Consider the following 23,621-nt stretch of genomic DNA (forward strand, 5'->3'; position numbering starts at 1 on the left):
TGCTGGGTAGTAACATATGATGATGAAGATGACGTAGATTGTGAGATATAGATTAATACAGAGTTAGAAAGACTCATTTCAGATGAAACACGATGGAGCTTATAATATGAACATTTTTTTAATCGTGTAAAATTATGGCATTTATAATTGAGTAAAAAACAAAAAAGACGAACACAGATTCAGAATGACTACGGTTTATTTAAAATTGGCGAGCGTGCGTGCGTGCGAGCGTGTTTGTGTGATTGTGGAGGAGTGGGATAAGGGAGCATGCGCGCGTCTCCCCTTGTGTGTTATAAACCTGGGCTAGCTTTTTCAATTCATCTTTGTGTCATTATCACCCACTACGTATAATTGAATGTCATTCAACTGTATGAAGAGTGTCTTTAAACACACCTTATCAGCGCATCTGGCCTTATTTATTAAGTGTTTGAGATAATTCTATTCAGATAGCAAATGTCGATGCTACGAGCAAAGAATTAAGTTTCTATCAAGGTGATATAAAATAGTTCAAGTACTCTGCAGGTACCATGCGTTTGCTACTTCTCATAACAGTGCTGTGGAAATTCCCTTTTCATAGAGGTAATTAGCATTTAATTAATTGAAATGGTTTTGTTTTAAAGATATTACTTAATTATAGTAAAATGTTTTATAATACATATGCGAAGATTCTAACCAGACTTATAAAATGTAAATAATTGTATATTAGCTTGCTTTTTTTCTCCACGATATGGGTTTATTTCATGTGCAGTTGTCATAATGTGAAGAACTATTTTAATGATTTGAACTACATTGTATTTCACCTTTGGAAGCCCTGACGTGTTTAAATTGCAACGACGTTGTGCAGCCACGCCACTGCGCAACGGTCATGACCTGTCCAGATATTGACGTAAGCATTTCAGACTTCACATTTGTCAGATACAAAATATATACATAAATATAAATAAATAAATAATAGTAATAAAACTAAATAAATAAATATAAATAAAGAAAATAATAAAAATATATGTATTAAATAATTTCATTAGCACGTTTTGCATCATTTTCCAGTTTAATGCACACATTGTTATTTAGAGACTATAATTTCAGGATAAACTATCTTATCAACTTATGTCATAGTCACATGCCCTAGATTTGCCAAACCTATAACGAAATAACCACGCGTATTGCTCATGTCTAACAAATGCTTTGCATGACCACAAGGTCATCTATCTTATGATAATGAGGATTGTTCGGATTGTGATGCCAGCCGCAAAAAATACGTAATATATATTTTTGGTCTCAAATATAGAATTTTATTACACGTAAGCACGTATTAAACGTTTTGACAATAATGCAAAAACATATCACATATACAAAATCGGCATCTGAAAATATTTCCATGTATTGTATACTTTGAATAATATGCGTCCATTGTCAATGTCATCTTTATCTTCGTAAAAAATACTATTAAGTATTGAAGCGTTATCGAGGCATGTGTATTAAGTTCATGAAACATGCTAAAATGGTTCAATGAAATACAATATCCGATACAAACATGGAAAAAAATAGTCTGAAAAAATCACCCCTCGTCACAGAAGGAATGGAATTCACGATCCGGAATAATACACATGTATATTAGTCAGCACTTGAAACAATAGCTTTAAATTATTAGGATCCAACCAGCTGAAATCAATATAATAATTTGATTTTATTAAATTGATTGCGTGCACTCTTTTCGTTCTGTGTATAAAATGTATCTACCATCCTACTATGTGAGTAATAATATCTGACTTTGGTATTAATTTTGTCTAAGACATTTATACCTTGCGGCTCGTTTTGATTTTGAAACCTTGTATTAGGCAGACATAACTACGTGTAACATTAATTAATTAATAACTAATAATAATAATAATACAACAAATATGTTTATTATCAATAACTGACTGTAACCTTTGCATCGATGATTACCAAGTATTTGTATATACAGTTATTTAATCTAAACCAATTTGTATGTGTAGGTGTGCTTTGTTGAAAGAAGAATTAATTTGGTGAAGAACGCTACGCTCTTGGTTGTATGCGAGATCATGTATGTATAGTAATGGCGAATACATTTCTTTTACATCGCACTTGATGTAAACAAACATTACAATTTTAATATTTTTTGTAACTGTTTCTGCAAAGCCCCTGAATCGGAATGTACTGGATATTCAACATATTTAAATAATACACATTGTCTTGACTGCATGCATCAGTAAACTTTATTTTTTATAAATTAGAGCGTCGATTTATGTAATCACGGTACCCTTTCAATACATTCGTGTATACATAGGTGTGCAGAAATATAACATCAATATCGTCGACAAGTCGCTGCGCACATTGTTACAGTTAAGATCTGTGTAACCAGGAAGGTTGTGGCGCACCAGGTATGCCTTACAATAAAAAAATATCTAAATCTGCATTCATGTACAATTAAAATGACGTGACGTAAATTGTATAGGGTTGTTATTATTGTGTTTTCGCATATTAAATTAAAATGTTAAATCATTGATGAATAAAACGCATGTTTTTGTTGGTGCTACCATTTTCGAGGTAATGTGCTTCATTCTTGAAGGTTATCCTGATTCTCGGGGCCCCGTATGTTACAACTGTTTGGACGCAGTACCCGAAGGTCGGTTTCTTCAAATTGAAATTTGTCGACAAGGCGAGGTAACACTACATACACTCAACAAATATGTAGTCAAGAAACATCAAATAAATATTGATGGATTTACTTCGTTAGAAGATAAAAATGCTGTTTCTCGAAATTATTTTGAACACGTTCATAATTGTAAAAATATGCTTTTGTTAGTTTCTGTGTGCACACAATTATCATAAAAAAGATGTTACTATGATCAATTTTTGTATTGCATTGTTTAAAACATACATATATTACAGTATATGATTGTCTGTTCATTTGTATCTAGATATGCAGCGTCAATGGCAAAGGCATGTTTGGAACAACTGTGTTTGCATCGAAATGCATTCAACAAGAAGTATGTTCGACCCTCAAATTTTTCATTATGCAAAAAACAAACAAACCATTTTTTACTAAATAGTTTGTAAGCGGGTGGCACTTAAGTATTTGTAATATAGGAATGCATTTAACAACGATATATAATGCATGTGTTTACAATATAACAATTTAGTTCTGCCGTGTCGATACCGTCAAATACTTATCATGTGTAAGAATGATTGAAAGAATAAAACAAACATCAACAAGTTATCGGACTTATTATGATCGCGATATCTTTCAAATTAAAAACAATAAGAATTAAGGTATTTTGTGTGAAGGGCTTATATAACTCATCTTTTACATAAAAACGCATATGTGTAGAGCTGTGGTGCGCTTCATGCGATAGACATAATTGGAAAGCGTGGTCAGATGTCAGCGATACGTGCATACGACGTTCATGACTGCTTTCAGTGTTGAACTGCGGACCTTTGTAGCAGGAACTGCCATAACAGCGGTAATATAAATTAATCACATACTTAAGATGTTGTATTAGATCAAATACAGGCATAACTATTAGTATTCTTTGTTTTATTAATATTTTTTTAATAATTATTTGTATGACATTGTTCATGTATTGAACACTGACATTACTTCTGTTTTGAAACATTGTTGCTTCATCTAAACAAGCCGTGTTGCGATTCCAGCGGATGGTCAATGGGGAACGTTGGGCCGATGGTCGATGTGTAATGTAAATTGTAATAAGATAAGAATACGGTCGTCCAACAATCCAGCTCCAGAAGATGATGGACGAAACTGCAGAGGTCTTGCGGTTGAAGTTACACATTGTTCAGTCTGTTTGGGTACAGCTGTTTCATTTGTTCAAAATTTGTCAATAACCTTAAACTAAAAATTAGGTCTGCATAATTAAATACATTTTATAGACCGGTCATTGCAAGATAAGATTTCAATCCATTCCCACAGGGTATAAGACAATTTGAGGAAAAATTAATACTACGAAATAATGTGTTGATTGTTGAAGCAAAAGACTGTTCCGAGTTGTTGGTTCATGACGCGAGGCTAAGAAGTGGCGTGTACAACATCACTTCTCCTCTAACTCACGCAAAGGTACCTGTGTACTGTGACATGGACACTGATGGAGGAGGCTGGACGGTATGATCAGTTTACTGAATATAGAGAATATTATGTGAGTTTTGGATAAAGATCAAGTTTATCATGCGAGGGTTAGAACCGATGTAGCGCGAGGCTTGCCGAGCGCTAACATGGTTCGTGCCGAGCATGATAAACTTGATCTTTATCCAAAACTCACATAATATTCTATTTGTCCTATTATTTTGTGGTCGTTTATCGTTCAAAAAGAGTAAAAATACTTTAAAATTCAAAGAAACAGCGCTGGTTTTCCAAGTTGACTCCGAAGTGTTTGTTTACTTCAACGTCATCATTTGCTATGACGTCACATTCAAACATATAGTGTTCTTAAGATAAAGATCGGAAAACCATGGTCTAAACATAGCGATAGTATAAAGGTAAAGTTTATACGATCGTTGTTATACTATCGATTTTCATCTGGTAATAGGATAAAACATGTTACCACCCCTCTTGCACACAGCAAAATACAGATGAGCTTTGTGATATTGAGACAGCTGCAGATAGATGGAAGGTTTTGTCAAATTTAATCATAAATTAAGTATCACAACCCCTCTAACGCACACACAGATACATATAAACTCTTCTGTAAACTTGTCATGCAATGAGGAGGGTAGACCGTAATATCAGTTTAATTATAAATGCGATATCCCCACTAATCCCAATCACATGAATAAACATGTCAGCTTTAGCATGGAAACGGAGTGAGGATAATTGGAGCTACATACATTTTAAATAGTAAAATTCCATAAGAAGCGTTTACTTATTACTTACTATCACTACAAATTTATGTTCCTGTGTTTTGAATCCAAATTTCAAGTTTATAGAAGATGCGTTAATATGTGTTTACCATAATTTTTTCAGATATTTCAAAGACGTTTCAACGGAAGTGTTGATTTTTATAGAAACTTTAGTGACTATGAACACGGATTCGGTCATGTGGCTGGTGAATATTGGCTAGGTAAATTTTATAAATACATACATCACTTTAATTAAAAGAACGCATATAAACACCTTTTTATAATAATATCAATAACGAACTTGGTTTTAAAAGATGTATTGCATGGCTTAAACCTCCTCCTATCATAAAATGTTGATCCATTTAGTCATGGAATCGACTAACTGATCTGCGCGATCGACTTAGTAAGTTTTTGAATGTCTTAATAAGTCGAGGGGACTTCTAGTTATACTTTAAACCCCCCATATATATCGGAATAAAATAGTATTTGATGGTATTGCCGCTATCTAGTAAAATGAACCTTATAAATAATACCATTTAAAAATACCCTAACTTTGATTGCTTCGTTATGTGATTGCTTTACATGGCGTCCATTCGCCATAACAGTTATCAACATGTGCACGTACAAGTCGGTACACAAAGATGTTTACGTGCGCACGTAAAGACCTGCACGTAGACGCATTTAGAAAATATAAAATACATATTTTACTCCCGTATGCCACTGTTAAATATATTTATTCATCTGGTATTTGTGAATTTGAAAACGATCAAAGAACGTAACTAAGAAATATTCTACATACGATTCATGTGTTTTTGAAACAACTCTTCTAGAACATGTGTTAACTCAGTGGCATATAAGAATCATTTACTGCATATGTCATAATTACCGGTATCTTATACATGACGTCTTGTTCAGTTGTGATATCATTTGGTTGTTACTCCTGGGTTTAAAAGTTTGTATCCGGGTTTGTCAACAACTTCTTTTATACCGCAATTTGCTTCGCTTCAAGAAGGGTATATTCAGGTGCAGAATCAACGGGGTGTTCAGCGGTTTACAAACGGACTGGACAGAATGTAATCACGCCGTTAAGAACTTATTTTTTTGCAAATATCTCAAGTTATTAAAATACGTTTGAAAAATCTTAAGTGCATAAAAGGAAGGTTTTCTTGCAGTTTGTGCTGATATCTTAAGTTATAAAAATAAAAAAAATCCTTGAATACGTCTGAAATCGGTGACAAAATTTCAAGTTGCGTGTCACATAACCGTGTACAATGAATGCAGTAAAAATGGAATTTTTGAACAAGAACATATGCTTATTAAATAAAGTAATTCTGATTTATTGCACATTGTCATAAGCAGCATAAAAATCTGTCTTTTATGCACTAATTGAAATTCTTCAGAAAACTTGTTTTAAAAAGTTATTTGAAAAAAAGCACCACTTACTGTCGTTTAAATCCGTGAAAGTTAAAAGGAGGAATCACATAAAGTCACGTGATCCTGCACACTGATATTACTTGCATGTACAAGTAAGTGACTATATCGACGATGAACAGCTGAAAATGTATGAGCAGTTCACGTGACAGACTGAGCAACTATGAAACGGCGAATATCCGTACTAACAAACCACTATAGAAATATTTAGTACGCTCCGTCGTCAGCACCCACTCTTTATCAAATACGCTATGGTTCTTGATTGACCATGAGAGGACTCGTATGAAAACTTCGTACTCATTAATTTGACATCAGGTTGTGTATTACATGACGCGATTTAAAATCAACTTAACGTTTGTGCGGTGCTAGCCTTTGTCGTTTTAAATATTTAAAATTTGACCAATTATATGTAGATTTCTTTACTTTATTCGATTGGTTTTAAGTTCCTGTTATTTCATTACTTAAAATGTGCCTTAATAACATGCTTTAAAATAACATTCTGACAATCAAATCTTCCACGAGATATAATGTAGTTATACCGAAATATCTAGTGGGCTTCGACAACAAGCTCATTAGATGAATTATTTCGTTTTTTCCCTCATTGTTACATCTGTTTAATATTGTTCTATTGTGATCAGGGGCTCTAAGCGGAATAAAGCATTTGGTATTGCCTTGTTTTTGCACTTACATTTTATTGATATTTATGCAATCAGTATTCAAATTAACGTTTTTGGATTTCACAGGACTTAAATACATCTACGAAATAACATCAAACGGTTCCTTTCAACTTCCTTTGAACATAAAAAAATATGACGAAAGAACAGGTTATGATGTATACAGCAATTTTAGTCTTCAACATGGAACCAACTATACACTCAATCTTGGGGAACGTGTAAAGTCACAAGGCGGTTATTATTGACTTTTTATGCGCATGAGTTTGATGAACTGTTTGTTAGCTGTTTTGCTTGTTTTATATTTGCTCTTTTGTGCTTTTGTTTGTTTGCATGTTCTTGTTGTTTGCTTTTTCATTCACTTGTTCATTCGTTCGATTGCAATTTGAACCAGTTAAGGAAAACATGTGCTGCCTGTAATAATGTAACGGTTTTGTTAATGTTATGCGAAAGTAATATATTAAAGGCTGTATAAATCTGAGCCTCACTCTATAAGTATGTCATTTTAAACGATAAATTTATGTGTGTCTTTCTTATTTTCCAGTTGATTCAAGTCTCACATTCTTCACAGACTCGGCACATACACCCGTTGGAAGTGCCTTCAGTACGTATGATCATGATGTTGACAACTTTGCGACAAATTGTGCCGAAACGTTCAAAGGTGGCTGGTGGTATAATGCGTGTTACTACTTAATAAACCTTAATGGTTTGTACAAACCTGGAATCGATGAAACCACGTCTATGAAATATGACATGTCCGGTGGACTTACTTCGAGCACGATTATGTTTAAAGGCACGGTCAAGAAAGCATGAACCTGGTACCGGAAACCGTGATTTTAACTATAAGAAAGGAAAGGCAATTACAATTTAAATATTTGATTTATTGCCTTTGGCTTTCCTTTTAGTAGTTATAAATAAAATTCAACACGAATTGTTGTTAGAAATGTGTTATTATATCATTTTCTATCGCATAAAATGCTAAATCTGAGGAGCACTTTTTTAAAAAGGTGCCGTTTAAAGGAAATTTCACAAGTGTCAAAATGGATATGCGGTTTTTATAAAAATTATTTGCAAAAAATATCAATCATACCTTTAATAAATTGTAATTATTTCATCCATTTTTTAAACATGCTTGTTATTTTCAAACTGTTTTTAGCGAATTTATAAAACACTATCGTATAGAGCAATGAGCTTACACAACAAATACATTTTTTAAATAAAACATGAAGCTAGATTCACGTTTTTTTTTTATCTTTAAATACCAACATAAAAATTAAACAAATGCCACAGACATTGACGACCCAATTTGAAGACACAGACAAATTCATTGTATGTTCAACAGTGGACAAAAAGACAAAGTGCCAAAAAATAAATAATTGCAGACTAAATTCCGTTTTCTACGATCATCTACACATTAAGATAATTCAGCTGTGAGATAATTATAGCGATACCTAGCAACCAATTAAAGAGCAGTGTACATTATATTTTTGTGTTTATATGTTGAGAAGTTGAAACACATACAACAGACCACAATGAGAATTCCTTTTTAATGGTCATGCAAACACTAGGGGTATTCAGCTGTTTACGGTTTAAGAGGATTCATGACGCCGTTGCTGAGGGGTTGGAACACACACAGGTTTGAGGACTCAATTTTGCAAAAATTGATCATATATTAAGTTTAATCTAAATTTTAGCACAATCTACCCATTTTTTTAAATTGAGTTGAAAACACACGCTTTAAATTGTACGTTATTTTAGGAAATATTTTAACCATATCGTGACTGAGATAAGGATCATGCTCAAGGCGATGGGTGGCCGAAGATGGGCAGCAATAATGTGTCGGCGCACTTCGACCATTTGTAACCGGATTCGGCGCCGTAATTTTTATCACACCCTGCCTAGAGATACATCAACTTAGTTATTAAGGCTAATCGCTAAGTGTGGCATGAATCTCCAGATGGAGATACAGCGCCCTTTGACCTTACATAAGCAGCGCCGATTCACATTTGTAAAATCATGAGTTCAAGACTTGACGCGCATTTGGTCGCAGTCGCGTATCTGACACCCATCAGAAAAAGAAAAATCTCTGCAAGATAATTGACGATAATTTATCACTTTAAATATTGATAACATAATGTACATTTGCACCTAAGTAGTATACTTGTCTTGCCGTGACGTTTTACATTGTCCGCGAGATGATCGCGTGAATTATGACTCAAAATATTTTAACAAAATTGACAATAAAAAACAACACAATCTTCGAAAAGGAAATTTATTTTCAGTACCTGTACCTGCCTTTAACAGACTGAATTTCGTCAGTTTTACTTTTTACTGTGTTGTCTTATTTAAGCAATACATTTAGTTTTTTTAGTGATGGCAGTATTTTCCTGTAATGTAAACACAATATGTAGCCATGGGAAGTTGAAACTCCAATATTCAGAATGACAGCTGACAGAAGAGCCATCCACTGTATACGGAAGTCAGCTACCTTGTATTTACAATACCGTATTGTTCTGGAGTTTCATGACCTTGTCCAGGTTTTGATTGAATTGTGTCGATTTTCTTTTTAATAAATACAACCTCATTTGCATTTAATAATCTTAACTAACGGAGTCTAAGCATGTGCTTGAAGAAACATAAGGTATTGTATGCTTGAATATACATATCCTTAAGTTACAGTTATAACTATGTTGTTTGTTGTCTCAATGGGATTCACTCTATTTGCAAATACAAACGCATTTATGAGTTCTACTTTCTTAAACACAAACCTACGACAGATGACCTATTTCTATTTTAGTACAAACATATAGGATGATATATGGTTATCTAGAAATGGAATCTCTGAAGCCATACGTGTGTGTACATACCATTTATTTTGCAAATTGATATAACCTTATTGATTATTGAAGTGTAACATATTGCCTCTCAGGTTTAATGTCAGTGGTCTTCAAAACATGCTGTTTTTAATATATAATTTCAAATTCGATTAAATAAAAGACGCACACCCTTGTAGTGCAATAGTAACCAATCATGTGGTAAATCTATAATTCCTAACTTTGAATCTTTTATTTACAATTATACAAGAATCTGAATTATGTAATCAGATTGTCATAATATATCCGATGTAATATAATAATCCGCTATGTAAGTAATTGAATAATTTGAAAAAAAAATAAATCAAAAGACAGACGAACATACATAAAGACAGAAACACAGCACCTTATATGGTCATTAACATTATTAAAACAAGACACACTCTTGTATCAGATATAGTACAAAGGTATAGTGAGCGACTGCTTTAATTACATAATGATAAATATAAATACTATCAAGAAAAAATATATACAACACGTCAAAATTGTTAAAACATGGTATAAATCGAACACTGAATTAATAATAGTCGGGAAAGTATGAAATTTTAGGACGTGATTCTTTATAAACAAATTTCGCACACACTATTTTAGCCAGCTTTCTTTGATGTTCATACGATATGCGGTTGTATCATATACGTTTATTATAGTAACACCTGTGAAATCAGTGTTTGTAATCTTAACGACGAACCATTTTCTAGTACATCATCAATAATACTATTTGCATTTTTACATACGAAAGCAATCGATAATGCAATATGGACAAAATGATCATCTTTTTACTAACACGTTACTGTTTGATTCATATTAAGAAATAAGATAAAATGCAACTATTCTGCAGATATTTTATGCTGCTTTTGGCATAATTTTAAATTTAGTTTTCTTACAGCGCATGTGTTATGAAGATCAAATAATTTCAAAATAAAAAAACAGCATACATAAACAATAAATAGCATGCACAAATATGCAGGTTTTGTATTAAAGATATGGATACTAAATATATTAAAAACAATCGTGAAATTCATGTTTACCAATGTATAAATATTGTCCATCTGTGCTATACATTTTTTTAAATTTAATAAGCTTACATATCTTTCACAATATGAACCAACTTACGTTAAAATATAAAAAGCGAAACGTTTTGAAAAAGAGTCCATGACAATGTACATGTGTAGCAACAGTTTGGAAATGGTGCAATTTTATACAACTGTACATATGCCATGTTTACGCCATGTTTATATGTGCAGCATAAATTTTATCAGGTAATTCTAGGTTCATTTTACTATAACATTGGTGATTTGTGATGTTTAACAAGTTTATTGAACAATACATCTAGAAGGCCAAAAGCCCAAATGGACATAGTAAGCATTCAGTGTGTACAAAGTGAATAGTGTATGATGTAAATGTTATGATTTTAATAAAAAGAATACCGAAGATATTATATATCGCTTTTCTTCACAGCCAATGATTTTTTGGTGAAACAATAAGAGTGGTCATGTGTCGATTAAACAATGTCGTGAAAGGTTAAATTACAATTCTATTTAATTCTGACCTAATTTGTGATGCTATATTAAAAGGAGCATTAAAAGTAACCATAGACGGGCTCACAGACTGGGACAACAGTTGAGTAATTTGCATGATATTGGCATTTAATGGAAGGTCAAATGACGTTGTATTATACGTCAATGTGTTCTTATTGTGTGATACCTGTATTGAACATTAATAAGTAATTATATTATTATAAAGTACTATTATAACAAGAGTAAGTGCTGGCAAGTCAGAACAAAGGCAATTTACAAATTACATATAAAATACTATATAGACGTATGTTGCCTCATATTGGGGAAGACTCTGTATTTTACTTCCACATCTTTCGAGATTCGGAAAATTTTGATTACAGGAACTTATATCAGTAAAACTTCAATTGCGAGATTGTTACTATATCTGTGGAGTTTAAAATATATTCTTTTGTATTTTTAAACCACTTTGTTTTGTTCCAAGAACATGCGAGTCGTAATATTAGGACGGCCTCCACTCAGGTCTGTTGTGCGCTTCTGAGAGTAATTCAACCATGGGATGGGATGTCCATTCTTTTACATTATCCATCCAGCTTTGCTTTTGACGGCCTCGACGCCGATCTCTTTCTAGCGTGCCCTGGAGAGCAGTCTTGCAAAGAGAGTCGTGCCTGGTGTATAAACATTTTTTCTCAATTAACGGACATTTATTCATAATACAAATCTTAATGCCTACCATTAATGTTAGCCACGTGTTCTTAGGTCATCCCAAAGGCTATGCGGCGCATTTACCTCGTTATTTATTACGGGTTTGTTGTTAAAGCGGGTTGATGAATCTATACATATATTAATGAAACTGATTCCGTTGCTTCGTGATAAGATAATGATCTATTATCTCTACAATTGTTTATATCCTGATATTGGTCATATAAATATTACCGCTCGCCTGCTTTGTGTGAGCCTCTTGTTTCATCATCATTAGCATCAGATTTACGCTTGGTGCATTAATTTCTGATGTCCATTTTTAAACATCGGATATTATCTGATTCTGAATGTATACATGTTAATCATGGATTAACATGCATACATTCAGAATCAGATATATCCGATGTTTAAAAATGAACATCAGGAGTTATTGCACAAAGCGTGAACGATAATCATTTATCTAAAGACGACGGAGCACCACCAAGCAAACGGCGCGACTGCAGTGGTGACGTTTCTGTGTCAAACGAGCCCACGTCAGATATTCAACACATACGATTCTCAACCATCAACAATCGCTACCTCCGATCTTCAACAGCCAACCGCTTGAAGTGTTCAAGTGTGCCATGATATGGATATTGGGAAGCACGTCAGTAACGATCGAATCATTTCTAGTGATTCCCGCCATAAGCGTTTAACAAACGCATACACACCTCAAATTTACTACGAATTCCGATAAGACTCAAATGGTAATAGATGCATTTGTCATCCTTAGTTGACAAAATATCAGTGGCTAGCGAACTCACCTTTGCTAAAAGGGCCGGTATGTAAACTATGTGTGCTTATTTTGCAACCAGTTCACTGGACATAACTGGCGCCTTCATCAGTGAAACTTGTCGAAAGTATAACGCTTCCATTACGCTATGCGTAGTGCCTGACATCATCAATCTCAAGAGGATGCTTACAAGTTCCTTGCCAACTCGAGCAATCCAGAATGTCGTGTTGACAGTGCCTTCCATGAAAATGTTTCAAAGAACCGTGCACAAATAATTCCATTTTTGTAGAACATAATCTTTTGTGGTAACCATGATATTACACTAAATGGGTAAATATTCCAAATCCGGCAATTTTAATGTTTAGTGATGGTTTCGAATCGTATAAAGTGGTGATTTCCTTAAGTGACATATGGAAAGCGCAAGTGATAATGGAAATATACTTCGAATCGAATCCAAAATGAACTGATTAGTCTATGTGAAGAGACTGTGAGGGATGATAGTGTTACATGTACTGCAGCTAACACTTCAACTGGATGCTCAATGTGAGCGGACGAGACTGCGGGTATCTCGGGAACGGAGCAACTTTTAATAGGACTGAAATGTTTCGATGAAGAGAAACTCGTCATAAGAGACGAATTACTTTGATTTACAGAACTGGATGGAATAACGCATAAACTTTTGCAGGGACAATCGTAATACAGTGCAAGATGTACCGGCTGAACTTGAACAAGCTTCGCGGAAAAGGATACGATGGGTACTCGACTATGACTGGAAAAGAACATTTTGAACAAGACCGTTTTAAAGCCGAATATCCTAACCACGTCGCCTTCACTGGACCTCGTGGACTGAATAAATGTTTTAATCTCCCCTCGATTTGACGCCAATGAATCATATTTAAGACAACGTGTTGAGTGCATTTAAAGTGTACAGTAACCGCATCCATGATTTGTTTACATGTAAATGAAAGTAGATTTTTCGTGTGAAACTAACACGGGGTCATTCTGATCCAATTGTTCAATTCATGAATTCCAGATCACCGATGTCCAGGTGCAGTGATTCAGCTGACCGCATTTTTCCCAATGTTCGGACGCCCGTGCTCTTACGAGCTACTAATAGAAGGCATATGAAGTCAATATATTAAAACTTTGTTGTTTGGGAAATATTTGCGTTGTTAAATATTGTTTGGTCTCTTGAAAGGCAATACAAGATGCAATATGCTTACAAAGGCAAGCACAAGTTGTATTGATGATAAATGAACTCGGCTTTGTTCAAATATACATTCATACCTGAGTTCTTCCCCCTATTTTATTAAAATTTTCAAACCATTCATGTGCATACATTTGTTGAAAAAAGGTTTTTGTTTCAATAATCATCTTTCAAAAGAAAGTTGAGTTGAGTCTTTCTCATACCGAACTTATTTTCACTTGTTTTCACGAATTTCTTTTCTTAAGTGTAGTTGATGAAACATCCTCCGTTAATAGTTTACAGTGTAAAATTGTATACATCTTTTTTACGCATATTGTATAACTGAGCTGTGTAGAGAACTATAATGTAGCATTAACGAGGTGACATGAAATGGTCGTTATTTATTTTTTCCCCGTTTAATTTATAATCATTTTAACATGAAACGCTTTCACCTAAATTAAATGAGGTTTGTTTGTAAAATAAATGCATAATAAATTAATTACGTACCATATAAAAAATAGCGGTTTCACTGCAATGAAAAATTTGTTTTCGTCATGTGTGTATTTAGGAAATATACAATATCGTGGGTTTTTAATGATGGACTTAATTATAAGTTGTCCTGAATTGTGGTCCGAAGTGTATGTATTATTCGCGGTTTATCTTAATCACGCGTTTGTTTAATCATAGTCTTCGAATACTTAATGTTTCTTATCCACCTACATGCGTATAATATATTATTTACCCATTTCTTACGAGTAACATCATCCTTGGCAAAACCGAAAAGTCCCTTGTTTCCCTTTTCCGGACGTTTTTTGCACCCGAAAGCAACACACTGAACCATGTCGAATAACGATTGTCATGCAACAAAACACACAGGAAAGCACACGTTTTTAATAAAACTTGAATAAAAAGAACTGTATTAATATAACACGATATTAAGTGTCAATGTTGACGTAAAGCGCGAAGTGTTCACGCTTCGATCCGTAATAACAATGGACGAGTTTCCGTGTCATGCGCGTTGTGTAAAAATGACGTCACAACCAAACTAGGTGGCGGAAATACCGAGCGGTTTATGGAAAACAAGATCATTGTTTTTTAGTCTCATAATATTTTTTGCCAATGCTCTTGATGATTACAATCGTTTTAGAATATACATATTTATAAAATAGCATTTTTCGTTATGAAATCGGCATTGGGCGTTTAAGTCTAAAGTTTGTCTAAAAAATCGAATTAAATTAACCTTATACATTGTAACAAACACAAAACCTTTTACCATCGACGATTATTTGCATGTTTTATGGTTAAATTCTCAAAACAAAACGTTGATAAAAACCGTAATCACCGAACACCGAAGTTTTGAATTGACAATTCAAGCTTTCTTACGGAGGTTCGGGATACTGTCGGTGTAGCACGATTAGACACAAGATCCATCTTGTCGTGGATTTCGGGGAAAGTCGATGTAATACTCGGCGTTTTCTCTTGGAAATACTGACACGTTTTCGTAAACCGTTGGCGTGTTTGAAACTTTGAATAATAGCATTATTTTGGGAGTACACCTTGCTAAGTAAGTTGTTTTAATATGAGAATTAATGATAAATGTATTTTCTGTTTGTGTTTATTAATGCCAATAATTATTTGATGTTGCCTACTTTACCTAGTTAAGTGCCGTCTGGATTTCGGGTGGAAGCGTTTCCTAAGAAAATCTCGTTAACCGGAGGGTCAAAAGCTGGGATTTGTATTATCTGAACAACAATAGCACTATTTAAATCTTAACAGCAACCTAACACACTCTGAAATTTGAGGCGAACTGCCACACATTGTAACCTTCAATGGAGAGTGCATATAAATATTGGTTAGTGCTCGATGTGATTATATTCGCAACAAGCGCGACCAAATTAATATTTCTATCTCATTATTTTGTTCTGCCTATTTTATTATTATGTTCAGAATATTTTTTTCATTTTTTTTCCTTTCCGCTATGTAAATGCCCATATGATTGATATTTTACATAACCAGTGAATAAAAAAACTTATTTTGTTGCCGCTAGGCCGATTACATTGTAACATATATATTGTATATATCTTCAGCGTCCGGTTCGTTTAATATAATTGTTCAGATATATGAAACAAAAAATAAGTAAAAAATAATCTTGTTACATTTGCATAGTACCTGTATATCGCATAAAATATTGATAATAATCACACTGCATACCTTTTTTTTAAGGCACTTGTGCACAGTTAATCCAAATGACAAATAAAAAAGATTGTTATCCATTCCAAAAATAATATAGGCATTATATTCAGACAAGCAAAATAAGAGTATTGGCTAAAAAAGTTTAAAAATATTTGTTCGTTGAATGAAAATAATCAATGAAAATTGTTTAAAAAAAATATAGCGTTTCTTTATTGATACTATAATTATTTAAAGCAATTCAAAATAATACTTATTTGTAAGTTAATGAATTTAATATTTTTTAAAAATAAGACAATTTATGAACAAGTTCGTTTAATAACTTTGTGCAACGAAGTATTTTATTTATATTATAAACACTACAAAACAGTGACACTTGCACTGAATATTTTTGAAAGCAACATGATTTTTTAAACTTTTATTTTAAACTAGTTTAGCGTATGTCTATACTTTGATATTATTTCTTACAGGAACCATATTTTGTTTGATCTTCGAAAAAAAGATATAAATTCGATACAAGCTATTCGATATAAATCGCTATTTTGTGCCAAAAACAAGTGAAAACAATATTGACTTAATATTTTAATAAATAACATTCATAACTGCCCTAGAAGAAGGGTTATTTAATGCTATTGCCACCATTACATGGGGTCATTTGTCGGTTTACGAGCGAGCTTTTCCTATTGGAAGCGTCAATATGCATAATATTACTGAAATCCTCGTGTTTTTTTAGAAAATGATAAAACGGATTAGTTGTTTTAAAGGGGCCTTTTCACACACTTCGGCATGTTTTGTCATTAAATGCATTATATTGATAAATGTGAACATTAGATCTCAAAAGCTCCAGTAAAACATAAAGAATTAAATTAAAAAAATGAAAAAAAAAGTAGCCCGCAGCAGGGCTCGAACCAGTGACCCATGGAGTCCTGGAGTAAAAACCAATTAGACCACTCGGCCATCCGGCCATGTATGTATGAGAGACGTATTTTATACTATAGATACGCAATCTTCGTAGTTTCACAAAATTAAACGACAACAACAGAACTCTCCAAATTATTCAATCCTTTCGCGTTGCAACGCTTTAAAATTTTCATGTTTTTAAATCGTCAAAAGATGCATATAATCGCTATATTAGACCATGGTAAATGTTCAGTATTACACTTTCCTCACAAAAATAATAACTAAAACGAAAATTTGCGAATCTGAAACAACTTTTTTTCAATTTTGTCAATTTACCAAAACGTGAAAAGATCCCTTTAAACTTTTAAATAAAGTGATTCACAGAGGTCCTATTAGCACTGTTTCATGTTATTAATATCACCTCTCTGAGTAATAACGAAGGGGATAAGGTACCCGCTCGGCGTCGGAAATCGGGTTTAACTTCTCGAAATCCCAGTTATGAAACTCTTGTTTTTGTCAGATGCACTTGCATACCATGTTTTATTAATCATTGTGTAATACACATCGGTAAATACCATTGTAGAAGTGCTTATTTATTATTGTAACCACCATTAAACCTAGCAACATGGCGGATTTCGGTACCCGCGCCTGAGAGCGTGGTTAACTTTTCGAAATCCCAGTTATAAAACGCGTGTTCGTGTCAGATGCACGTGCATACAATGTTTTGTTAATAGTTTCGTAAATAACATCGCTTAATCGTTGTTAAAGTGTTATTAATCATAAATACCAACATTAAACCTAGAAACATGCGGGATTAAACCTAGTAGTACTTGTTTGTTTTTCGGTACCCGTGCAATCATCTGAGAGTATTGTTTACTTACCAATATACCCATTATAGTTAATATAATTTAAAAACTAATATTTTTTTTGCATTTACGAATCAATAAGTGATACAAAATAATTTTACCATTGTTATAAGGAAATAAAATAATATTAAAATCATCAAGAATATCGTGTTATATATAAGCATAGACGCCAATTTGGTTTTAGCCTGTCTAGGTTTTCTGACCGCTATATTATTGCATTAAGTGGGCGGAGCGATTGGCTTCCAGGCGTCTTTTTTAATTCGGCCCATTGATACGTAACGATAAATATGAATTCATTAAATGACTAGATATACATATGTATTTGTCATTGCGCTCGCTTTCCTTTCACAGCTTTGTACAAGCGAATTACTACAAACTGACATATGACTTCTAAAGTCTATTGGAACATTAGATACGGTAAAAAGTGGATAAAATATGCCAATTTTTCATTTACACTGCTCTTGTTTAGCAGAGTTGCATCATTACACGTCAAGGTGCGAAGCTGTTTCAAACTCATTTAACAAGCCATCTTTAGTGCTCTCACCTTCATTAAGGCATTTAAGACTGATATCTGACTGAATATAAACGGGGCATCAGTGTAAGGAGTTTTGTTTGAACGTTCAATGCCGACTTCTTTTGCATGTCCAAATATTGGTGGCTAAGTGTTTTTACAGAATCTGTTCCTGTGATTATTGCAGTGTATGACAATCCTATGAAACAAAGCTACTAGGTAAGGTTATAAGTGCAGAAGGCAACTGCCTGGATATCCCACCATAAAACACATACTAATGTGAAATTAACAGAGTCGTATTTTGTTCATGTGTTCTAGACATGTTTAAATATAAAAATATAGATAATTTCCAGTAACAGTTTTATATATTTTTTAAAGTTGTGAATAGTACAGTACATTTTGTTTTAATTGAGCAACACGGCTTGTTGACACTTCAAAATGTAAAGCATGAAAGTGTTAAATGCTTTTGAGAATTTTATAATAAAATTGATCACATTAACTTATCTGGACTCAATCTTATAAATTAAGACGCAAATACTTCTGACTTGAAAGTGCAATGTTTGTATAGTATTAGTTGTATTTGTAACAATACATAAACCTTATTTTTTACTAAAGAGAGTTAAAATATAAAGAAAAACAACAGTGACATAGAAACATCACAGTCTACGTTTAATGATTTTTATATTTACAAATACATCTGGTTTAGGTCTATAGATTTTTTTTTAATTTGTTAGTAGTTTTTCAACGCTTAGTTCCGTTTTTGTTTTCCAGTTTGAATGATTTTAATTGTGATAAGTTAAATAATTTACCTATCATTTGAAGTAATTTTTTGCATTTTTTTACTTTACTTATTTCAGTGGCATTTTTCTTCATTAAAATGAAATAATATATTTATACTTTGCTGAAGACAAAGAAAGCTCTTGTTGAAATTGTTTTGTTTTATTGATTCTTTGGAGGACATTACATTAACATTATGGATGAAGGACGAATCTGATTGCTTTCTTTATGAACATGATTTAAAATTCATACTTAAAACACAGACATTGTTCTGAGATCACATAAATTTTTATTACATCATCCATATTTATAAAATAATTATCGCGCTAGAGATAAAGGGAAATTAAGTCTAGTTAAATAAATGAATCATGACTATGATCGAATAATTTAATTGCAGAAACGCTGATAATACCTTATATTGGTTTACTTGTCTTGAAAAATAAACTGTTAATATAGCGCCGATATATGCACCAATTCTTTTTATTTTATGATGTTGAAATGTACAGAACCTTTTCTACCATTTGGCTTTTAGACAAGCAATCCCTCAGTCATTCATCGTGACAATAGGCAATCCATAATATTGTTTATCATCAGAACATATTTTGGGATCCCACAGATAAGCTTTGTTAAGACCATTTGTTTTTTTTTCAGGGAAAATTCGGATCAGTAAATTCGTATAATATTGCTTTTGTAAGAATAAACAGTCGATATGAAGCATTAACGCTTCACTTCAATTAAGGAATATGTGTTTATGTGTTTATGCTAGGAAGATTACATAAACATATTTTGATAAGTAAATCATAAACTTGCATGTCTAGGAACAACTAGTCAATATTTAACGTGAATAAATAAGAACATGATTAATTTTAAATAAGATTATTAAGTACAATGTATGCTTCTTAAATAAAACAGTCCCAATTTGCTTGACTTTTAAAACTTCGAAACGAAAATGTTAAAGTTTTCAATTACACGATTTAACGATTGACCTGATTAGTGTAACTAATAGCTACACACAATCACCAGCGAAAACTTCCACCGAGATAGGGCATGCAACATATTATGATAAAACAAATATATACCCTAACACGTGATGAAACAACCACCGTCTATCAATATTGTCCAAGTATATTTATCGTGTTTTTTTCAAGGACGTGTCATTGCCGTGTCACACTGTCGTTGTTGCACCACACATGCGCATGCTTCACAAGTACGAACTCTCCTGGGATGAACCATTATTTTAAATGAATGTTCGAACTTTTATTTGGCAATTACTATTAAAGTAAGTCATGTCTCATTTAGGAAATGTAGCTCTTTTCTTTAAAAAAAGTCAAGCCATTCGCAGAAAATTACACTTGGTGTGTGTGTTTTTTAAACATCGGACAGACACTGTGGTTCATGGACTTTATAGTCTATTTCTTTCGCTCTCTTTAATCAAATAGTATCGAGCGTGCGACAACCCTTCTTTGTGCCAAAAACATCGCATGCACACAATCGCACAAAACAACGAAGATAAAACTACCCATCATATAGGACGAAAAATCGCAAATGTTACTTGAAAATCGACACATGTGAACATGTTATTTTTGTCTGCAATTACGAACAAGGTAATCACACATCCCAAGTAAGACTTTTGATTATAAGCAAGTTTCATAAACCGGCAATAGGAATTTTATATAGTTTTTTACGCTATATGCATCATAGTTTAAAAAAAACTACCTTTATTTATTTAACTTGCGTGAAAGGTATTCAGGGACCATACCACTAAGACACATATAAGTTACCTTAACCATTAGACGGCGTGACTCGCACATGGCTTTTGCACAACCCATTGATAAACGTAACATGTAGCCATGTTTCATGAAAAGCCATCGTGGGGTGCACGAAATTTAGGTATGTTTATAACAGACGGACGGAGGAATGGACGAAGACCAATCTTAAACTCTTCCCCTCCGTAGCTTAACGGTAGATTTTTTAATGGGTCAGGAACAAGAAAGCTTCTCACGTTATAATTGGACTTATTCATGCATAATACATTTGACATGCAAGCATATCTTTATTGTGTCGCGTCGACGATTATTTACACTAACATATCTTAGAGGAATATCGAAATACTTTACTTTGCAGCAACAAGCATTTCTACAACTTCTGTAGAAAAATGGCACATTGTGACTCCAAACAAAGACATTTTAAAAGTTTTGCTACATTTTATAATAATTGTTATGTTTTGCTTCATATGAGAACACAATTTGCACGTTAGTAATCGTTTTCGTACTTTCTCGAGAGATTTCAACTTAGTCAGGAATATGGGCTTATGTCTAAGCGCCCGTCCCAAAACTTAGACATGACGATTCTATTTTATCTATTTAATAAAGTTTTATATACATGTAGTCATCGTTGTGACAAATAACGTAACATGAAAGTCTTCACAACACATGAATCAGTGTAATATTTAATCAAACGAAGATTACATTTTACAATATGGTACAGCGTATTTACATCGCATGCTGCGAACGAGGCTTTTAATAAACTGCTACGAGTTGTACTATAAATAATTTACACAATATTTACGAAGTTGAACACATAAAAATTTTCATTTAGTGTTTTAAAATTTTAGTATATGTAAAACTTATGTAAACATGTCTGGTTAAGAGTCAGTTCATTTACATACACAATTATATTGAACAGTATGAACACTATAACTGCATATGAGACACATAGTTATAGTACATACACTCTACAAAGAAGTATGAAACACGCAAACAACCAACCATAAATAACTACAATAATTGATATTATATCAAATGCGCTTACGTGCATGAGTGCTGTTTTCCGTTTAATGCTTAATATGAAGAAAACAACAACAACAAAACAAAAAACATTATTTTTCGCGGACACTTAGTTCGGTAATGTTCGATTTCCTTTCGGCTTTGGTACTCTGGAGCTGGTACCTTTATTCGATAACACAGAGAAGAAGTTTATATTGAGGTGAGATAAAGATTTAAATAAAAAAGACAAACTTATCATTTTGAAATTAAACACCGTTACAGCAATTTGTAATTTAATTAGGTATGTGAGTTTATGAGAACAAACATATTCAACACGTTTTAATATTATACAACCTACTTAATTGGTATTTTTAAAAACATGAAATAATATAATAATTTTAATGTGTTTTACCTGCACTATGCACATTGGCTGAGGCATGATCGATAGCACTGTAGTCGTCGGATCGTCTGTATGCATAGTTTAATAAAGAATTTACTACATGTTTGTTACAACACATCGTATTATAAGCTATTAATACATGCGTTACCCTACTACTACTACGTATAATAATATATACTATTTATGAATAATGATTATGCAAATCTTGAATAATAGTTTAGAGTAGGCTCTTAGTATTACTTGTGAGTTAATATATGTTTTATACTGAGCACATTTAACATTCATGTACTATTTATAAGAAATATGTAGTATTGAGTAAAGGCATTTGCTTTTTGTTTTGTTTTATAAATCTTTTTGTTTTGTTTTTTATTATCAAACTTGATTTAATTGTGTATCATCTAATACGAATTAAGCTTTGTTTCTTTTATATCCTTATTGCACTAGAATATTGTGTTACTGATGCAATTCTGATATATATATGTGATTCATATGTCATTATTAATGTAACCCGTGATTAGTTTAATAAACAATTCTTATTATTATTCTTATTCCCTACCCATATGTAAAATTATTGGAACGCATATAGCATTACAAGTATCCTTTCAATGGAGTTCATATACTCAAGAAATATGTTTTGATAAAGACACTATTGAAGCGTTTAGGCGATTACTTTAAAACTTACTCTGCCCTTGTTGCATCTGAAAGCAAATACAATTGACAATTAATAATAATAATATATGTTTTATATTGTCTTCAAGAAATATGCACAATTATAACATCAATTTATTAACATTTATTCCGATATTTCCGGGAAATTTAATTTTCTTACCAGAAAGTGTTTCATAGAAAGTTGTTTTTGCCGATTTTGGCCTGAAAGTAAAACAAACAATGCAGGAAGTGTATTTGACTGAAAAACGGTTTGGAGTGTACATTTTGTAATAAATCGTTATAAATAGTTTATATACACAAAAACAATGAACCCAAATACCGATGGTAAACATTAAAATTGATATTTTTATGAACACCGACACTTGCTTGCCAATATTATAAAGCTTATAAATAAAGACAACAATTTTTTATTCTTATTTATTTTTATGAGTTGGAAACATTTACCTGTCTGTCTCTGAAAGGATAAAATATCGATATTAATACATTTGATATACCAAATATAATTCATGTATTATGTAA

At 32.7% G+C, this 23,621-nt stretch overlaps 2 protein-coding genes and 1 long non-coding RNA gene across 8 annotated transcripts in view; 1 reads left to right on the top strand and 2 right to left on the bottom strand.

Moving 5' to 3' along the window:
* Window positions 1-392: 392 nt before the first annotated feature.
* Window positions 393-7,908, top strand: LOC127845003 (ficolin-3-like). 6 transcript variants are annotated; one of them, XR_008033003.1, is made up of 10 exons: window positions 393-579; window positions 810-886; window positions 1,998-2,065; window positions 2,309-2,402; window positions 2,591-2,685; window positions 2,943-3,011; window positions 3,443-3,485; window positions 3,676-4,141; window positions 5,000-5,096; window positions 7,522-7,908. XR_008033003.1 is itself a non-coding variant. In XM_052375614.1 (4 exons), the coding sequence occupies exons 1-4, from the start codon at window positions 3,711-3,713 to the stop codon at window positions 7,788-7,790; spliced, it is 618 nt and encodes a 205-aa protein (XP_052231574.1). In that variant the 5' UTR covers window positions 3,495-3,710; the 3' UTR covers window positions 7,791-7,908. The 6 variants fall into 6 exon arrangements, 1 of the variants encoding a protein (XP_052231574.1); XR_008033005.1 differs by having other exon boundaries at window positions 4,011-4,141; XR_008033004.1 differs by having other exon boundaries at window positions 394-579; window positions 3,353-3,485; window positions 4,011-4,141.
* Window positions 7,909-21,705: 13,797 nt separating this feature from the next.
* LOC127846652 (uncharacterized) lies at window positions 21,706-23,306 on the bottom strand. Its single transcript, XR_008033595.1, has 4 exons — window positions 23,263-23,306; window positions 23,116-23,131; window positions 22,446-22,501; window positions 21,706-22,216 (listed from the first exon to the last, which is right to left on the bottom strand). It is a non-coding gene; the product is annotated as an uncharacterized LOC127846652 (long non-coding RNA).
* A 236-nt stretch (window positions 23,307-23,542) lies between these two features.
* LOC127844649 (scavenger receptor cysteine-rich type 1 protein M130-like) overlaps window positions 23,543-23,621 on the bottom strand; it is a 35,056-nt gene continuing 34,977 nt past the window's right edge. The window contains exon 27 of the mRNA XM_052375048.1: window positions 23,543-23,556. Coding sequence (XP_052231008.1) covers window positions 23,543-23,556 — 14 coding nt within the window. The remainder of the gene's footprint in view (window positions 23,557-23,621) is intronic.

The sequence above is a fragment of the Dreissena polymorpha genome, chromosome 9, assembly GCF_020536995.1.
Source record: "Dreissena polymorpha isolate Duluth1 chromosome 9, UMN_Dpol_1.0, whole genome shotgun sequence".
Lineage (NCBI taxonomy): Eukaryota > Metazoa > Mollusca > Bivalvia > Myida > Dreissenidae > Dreissena > Dreissena polymorpha.

Bases quoted from the DNA above. Each gene is read 5' to 3' on its own strand.
- LOC127845003 (XM_052375614.1), top strand. From the start codon at position 3,711: ATGTGTAATGTAAATTGTAATAAGATAAGAATACGGTCGTCCAACAAT. The intron at 3,832-4,010 runs GTACAGCTGTTT...TGATTGTTGAAG, and splicing joins ACATTGTTCAGTCTGTTTGG to CAAAAGACTGTTCCGAGTTG. The intron at 4,142-4,999 runs GTATGATCAGTT...TAATTTTTTCAG, and splicing joins CTGATGGAGGAGGCTGGACG to ATATTTCAAAGACGTTTCAA.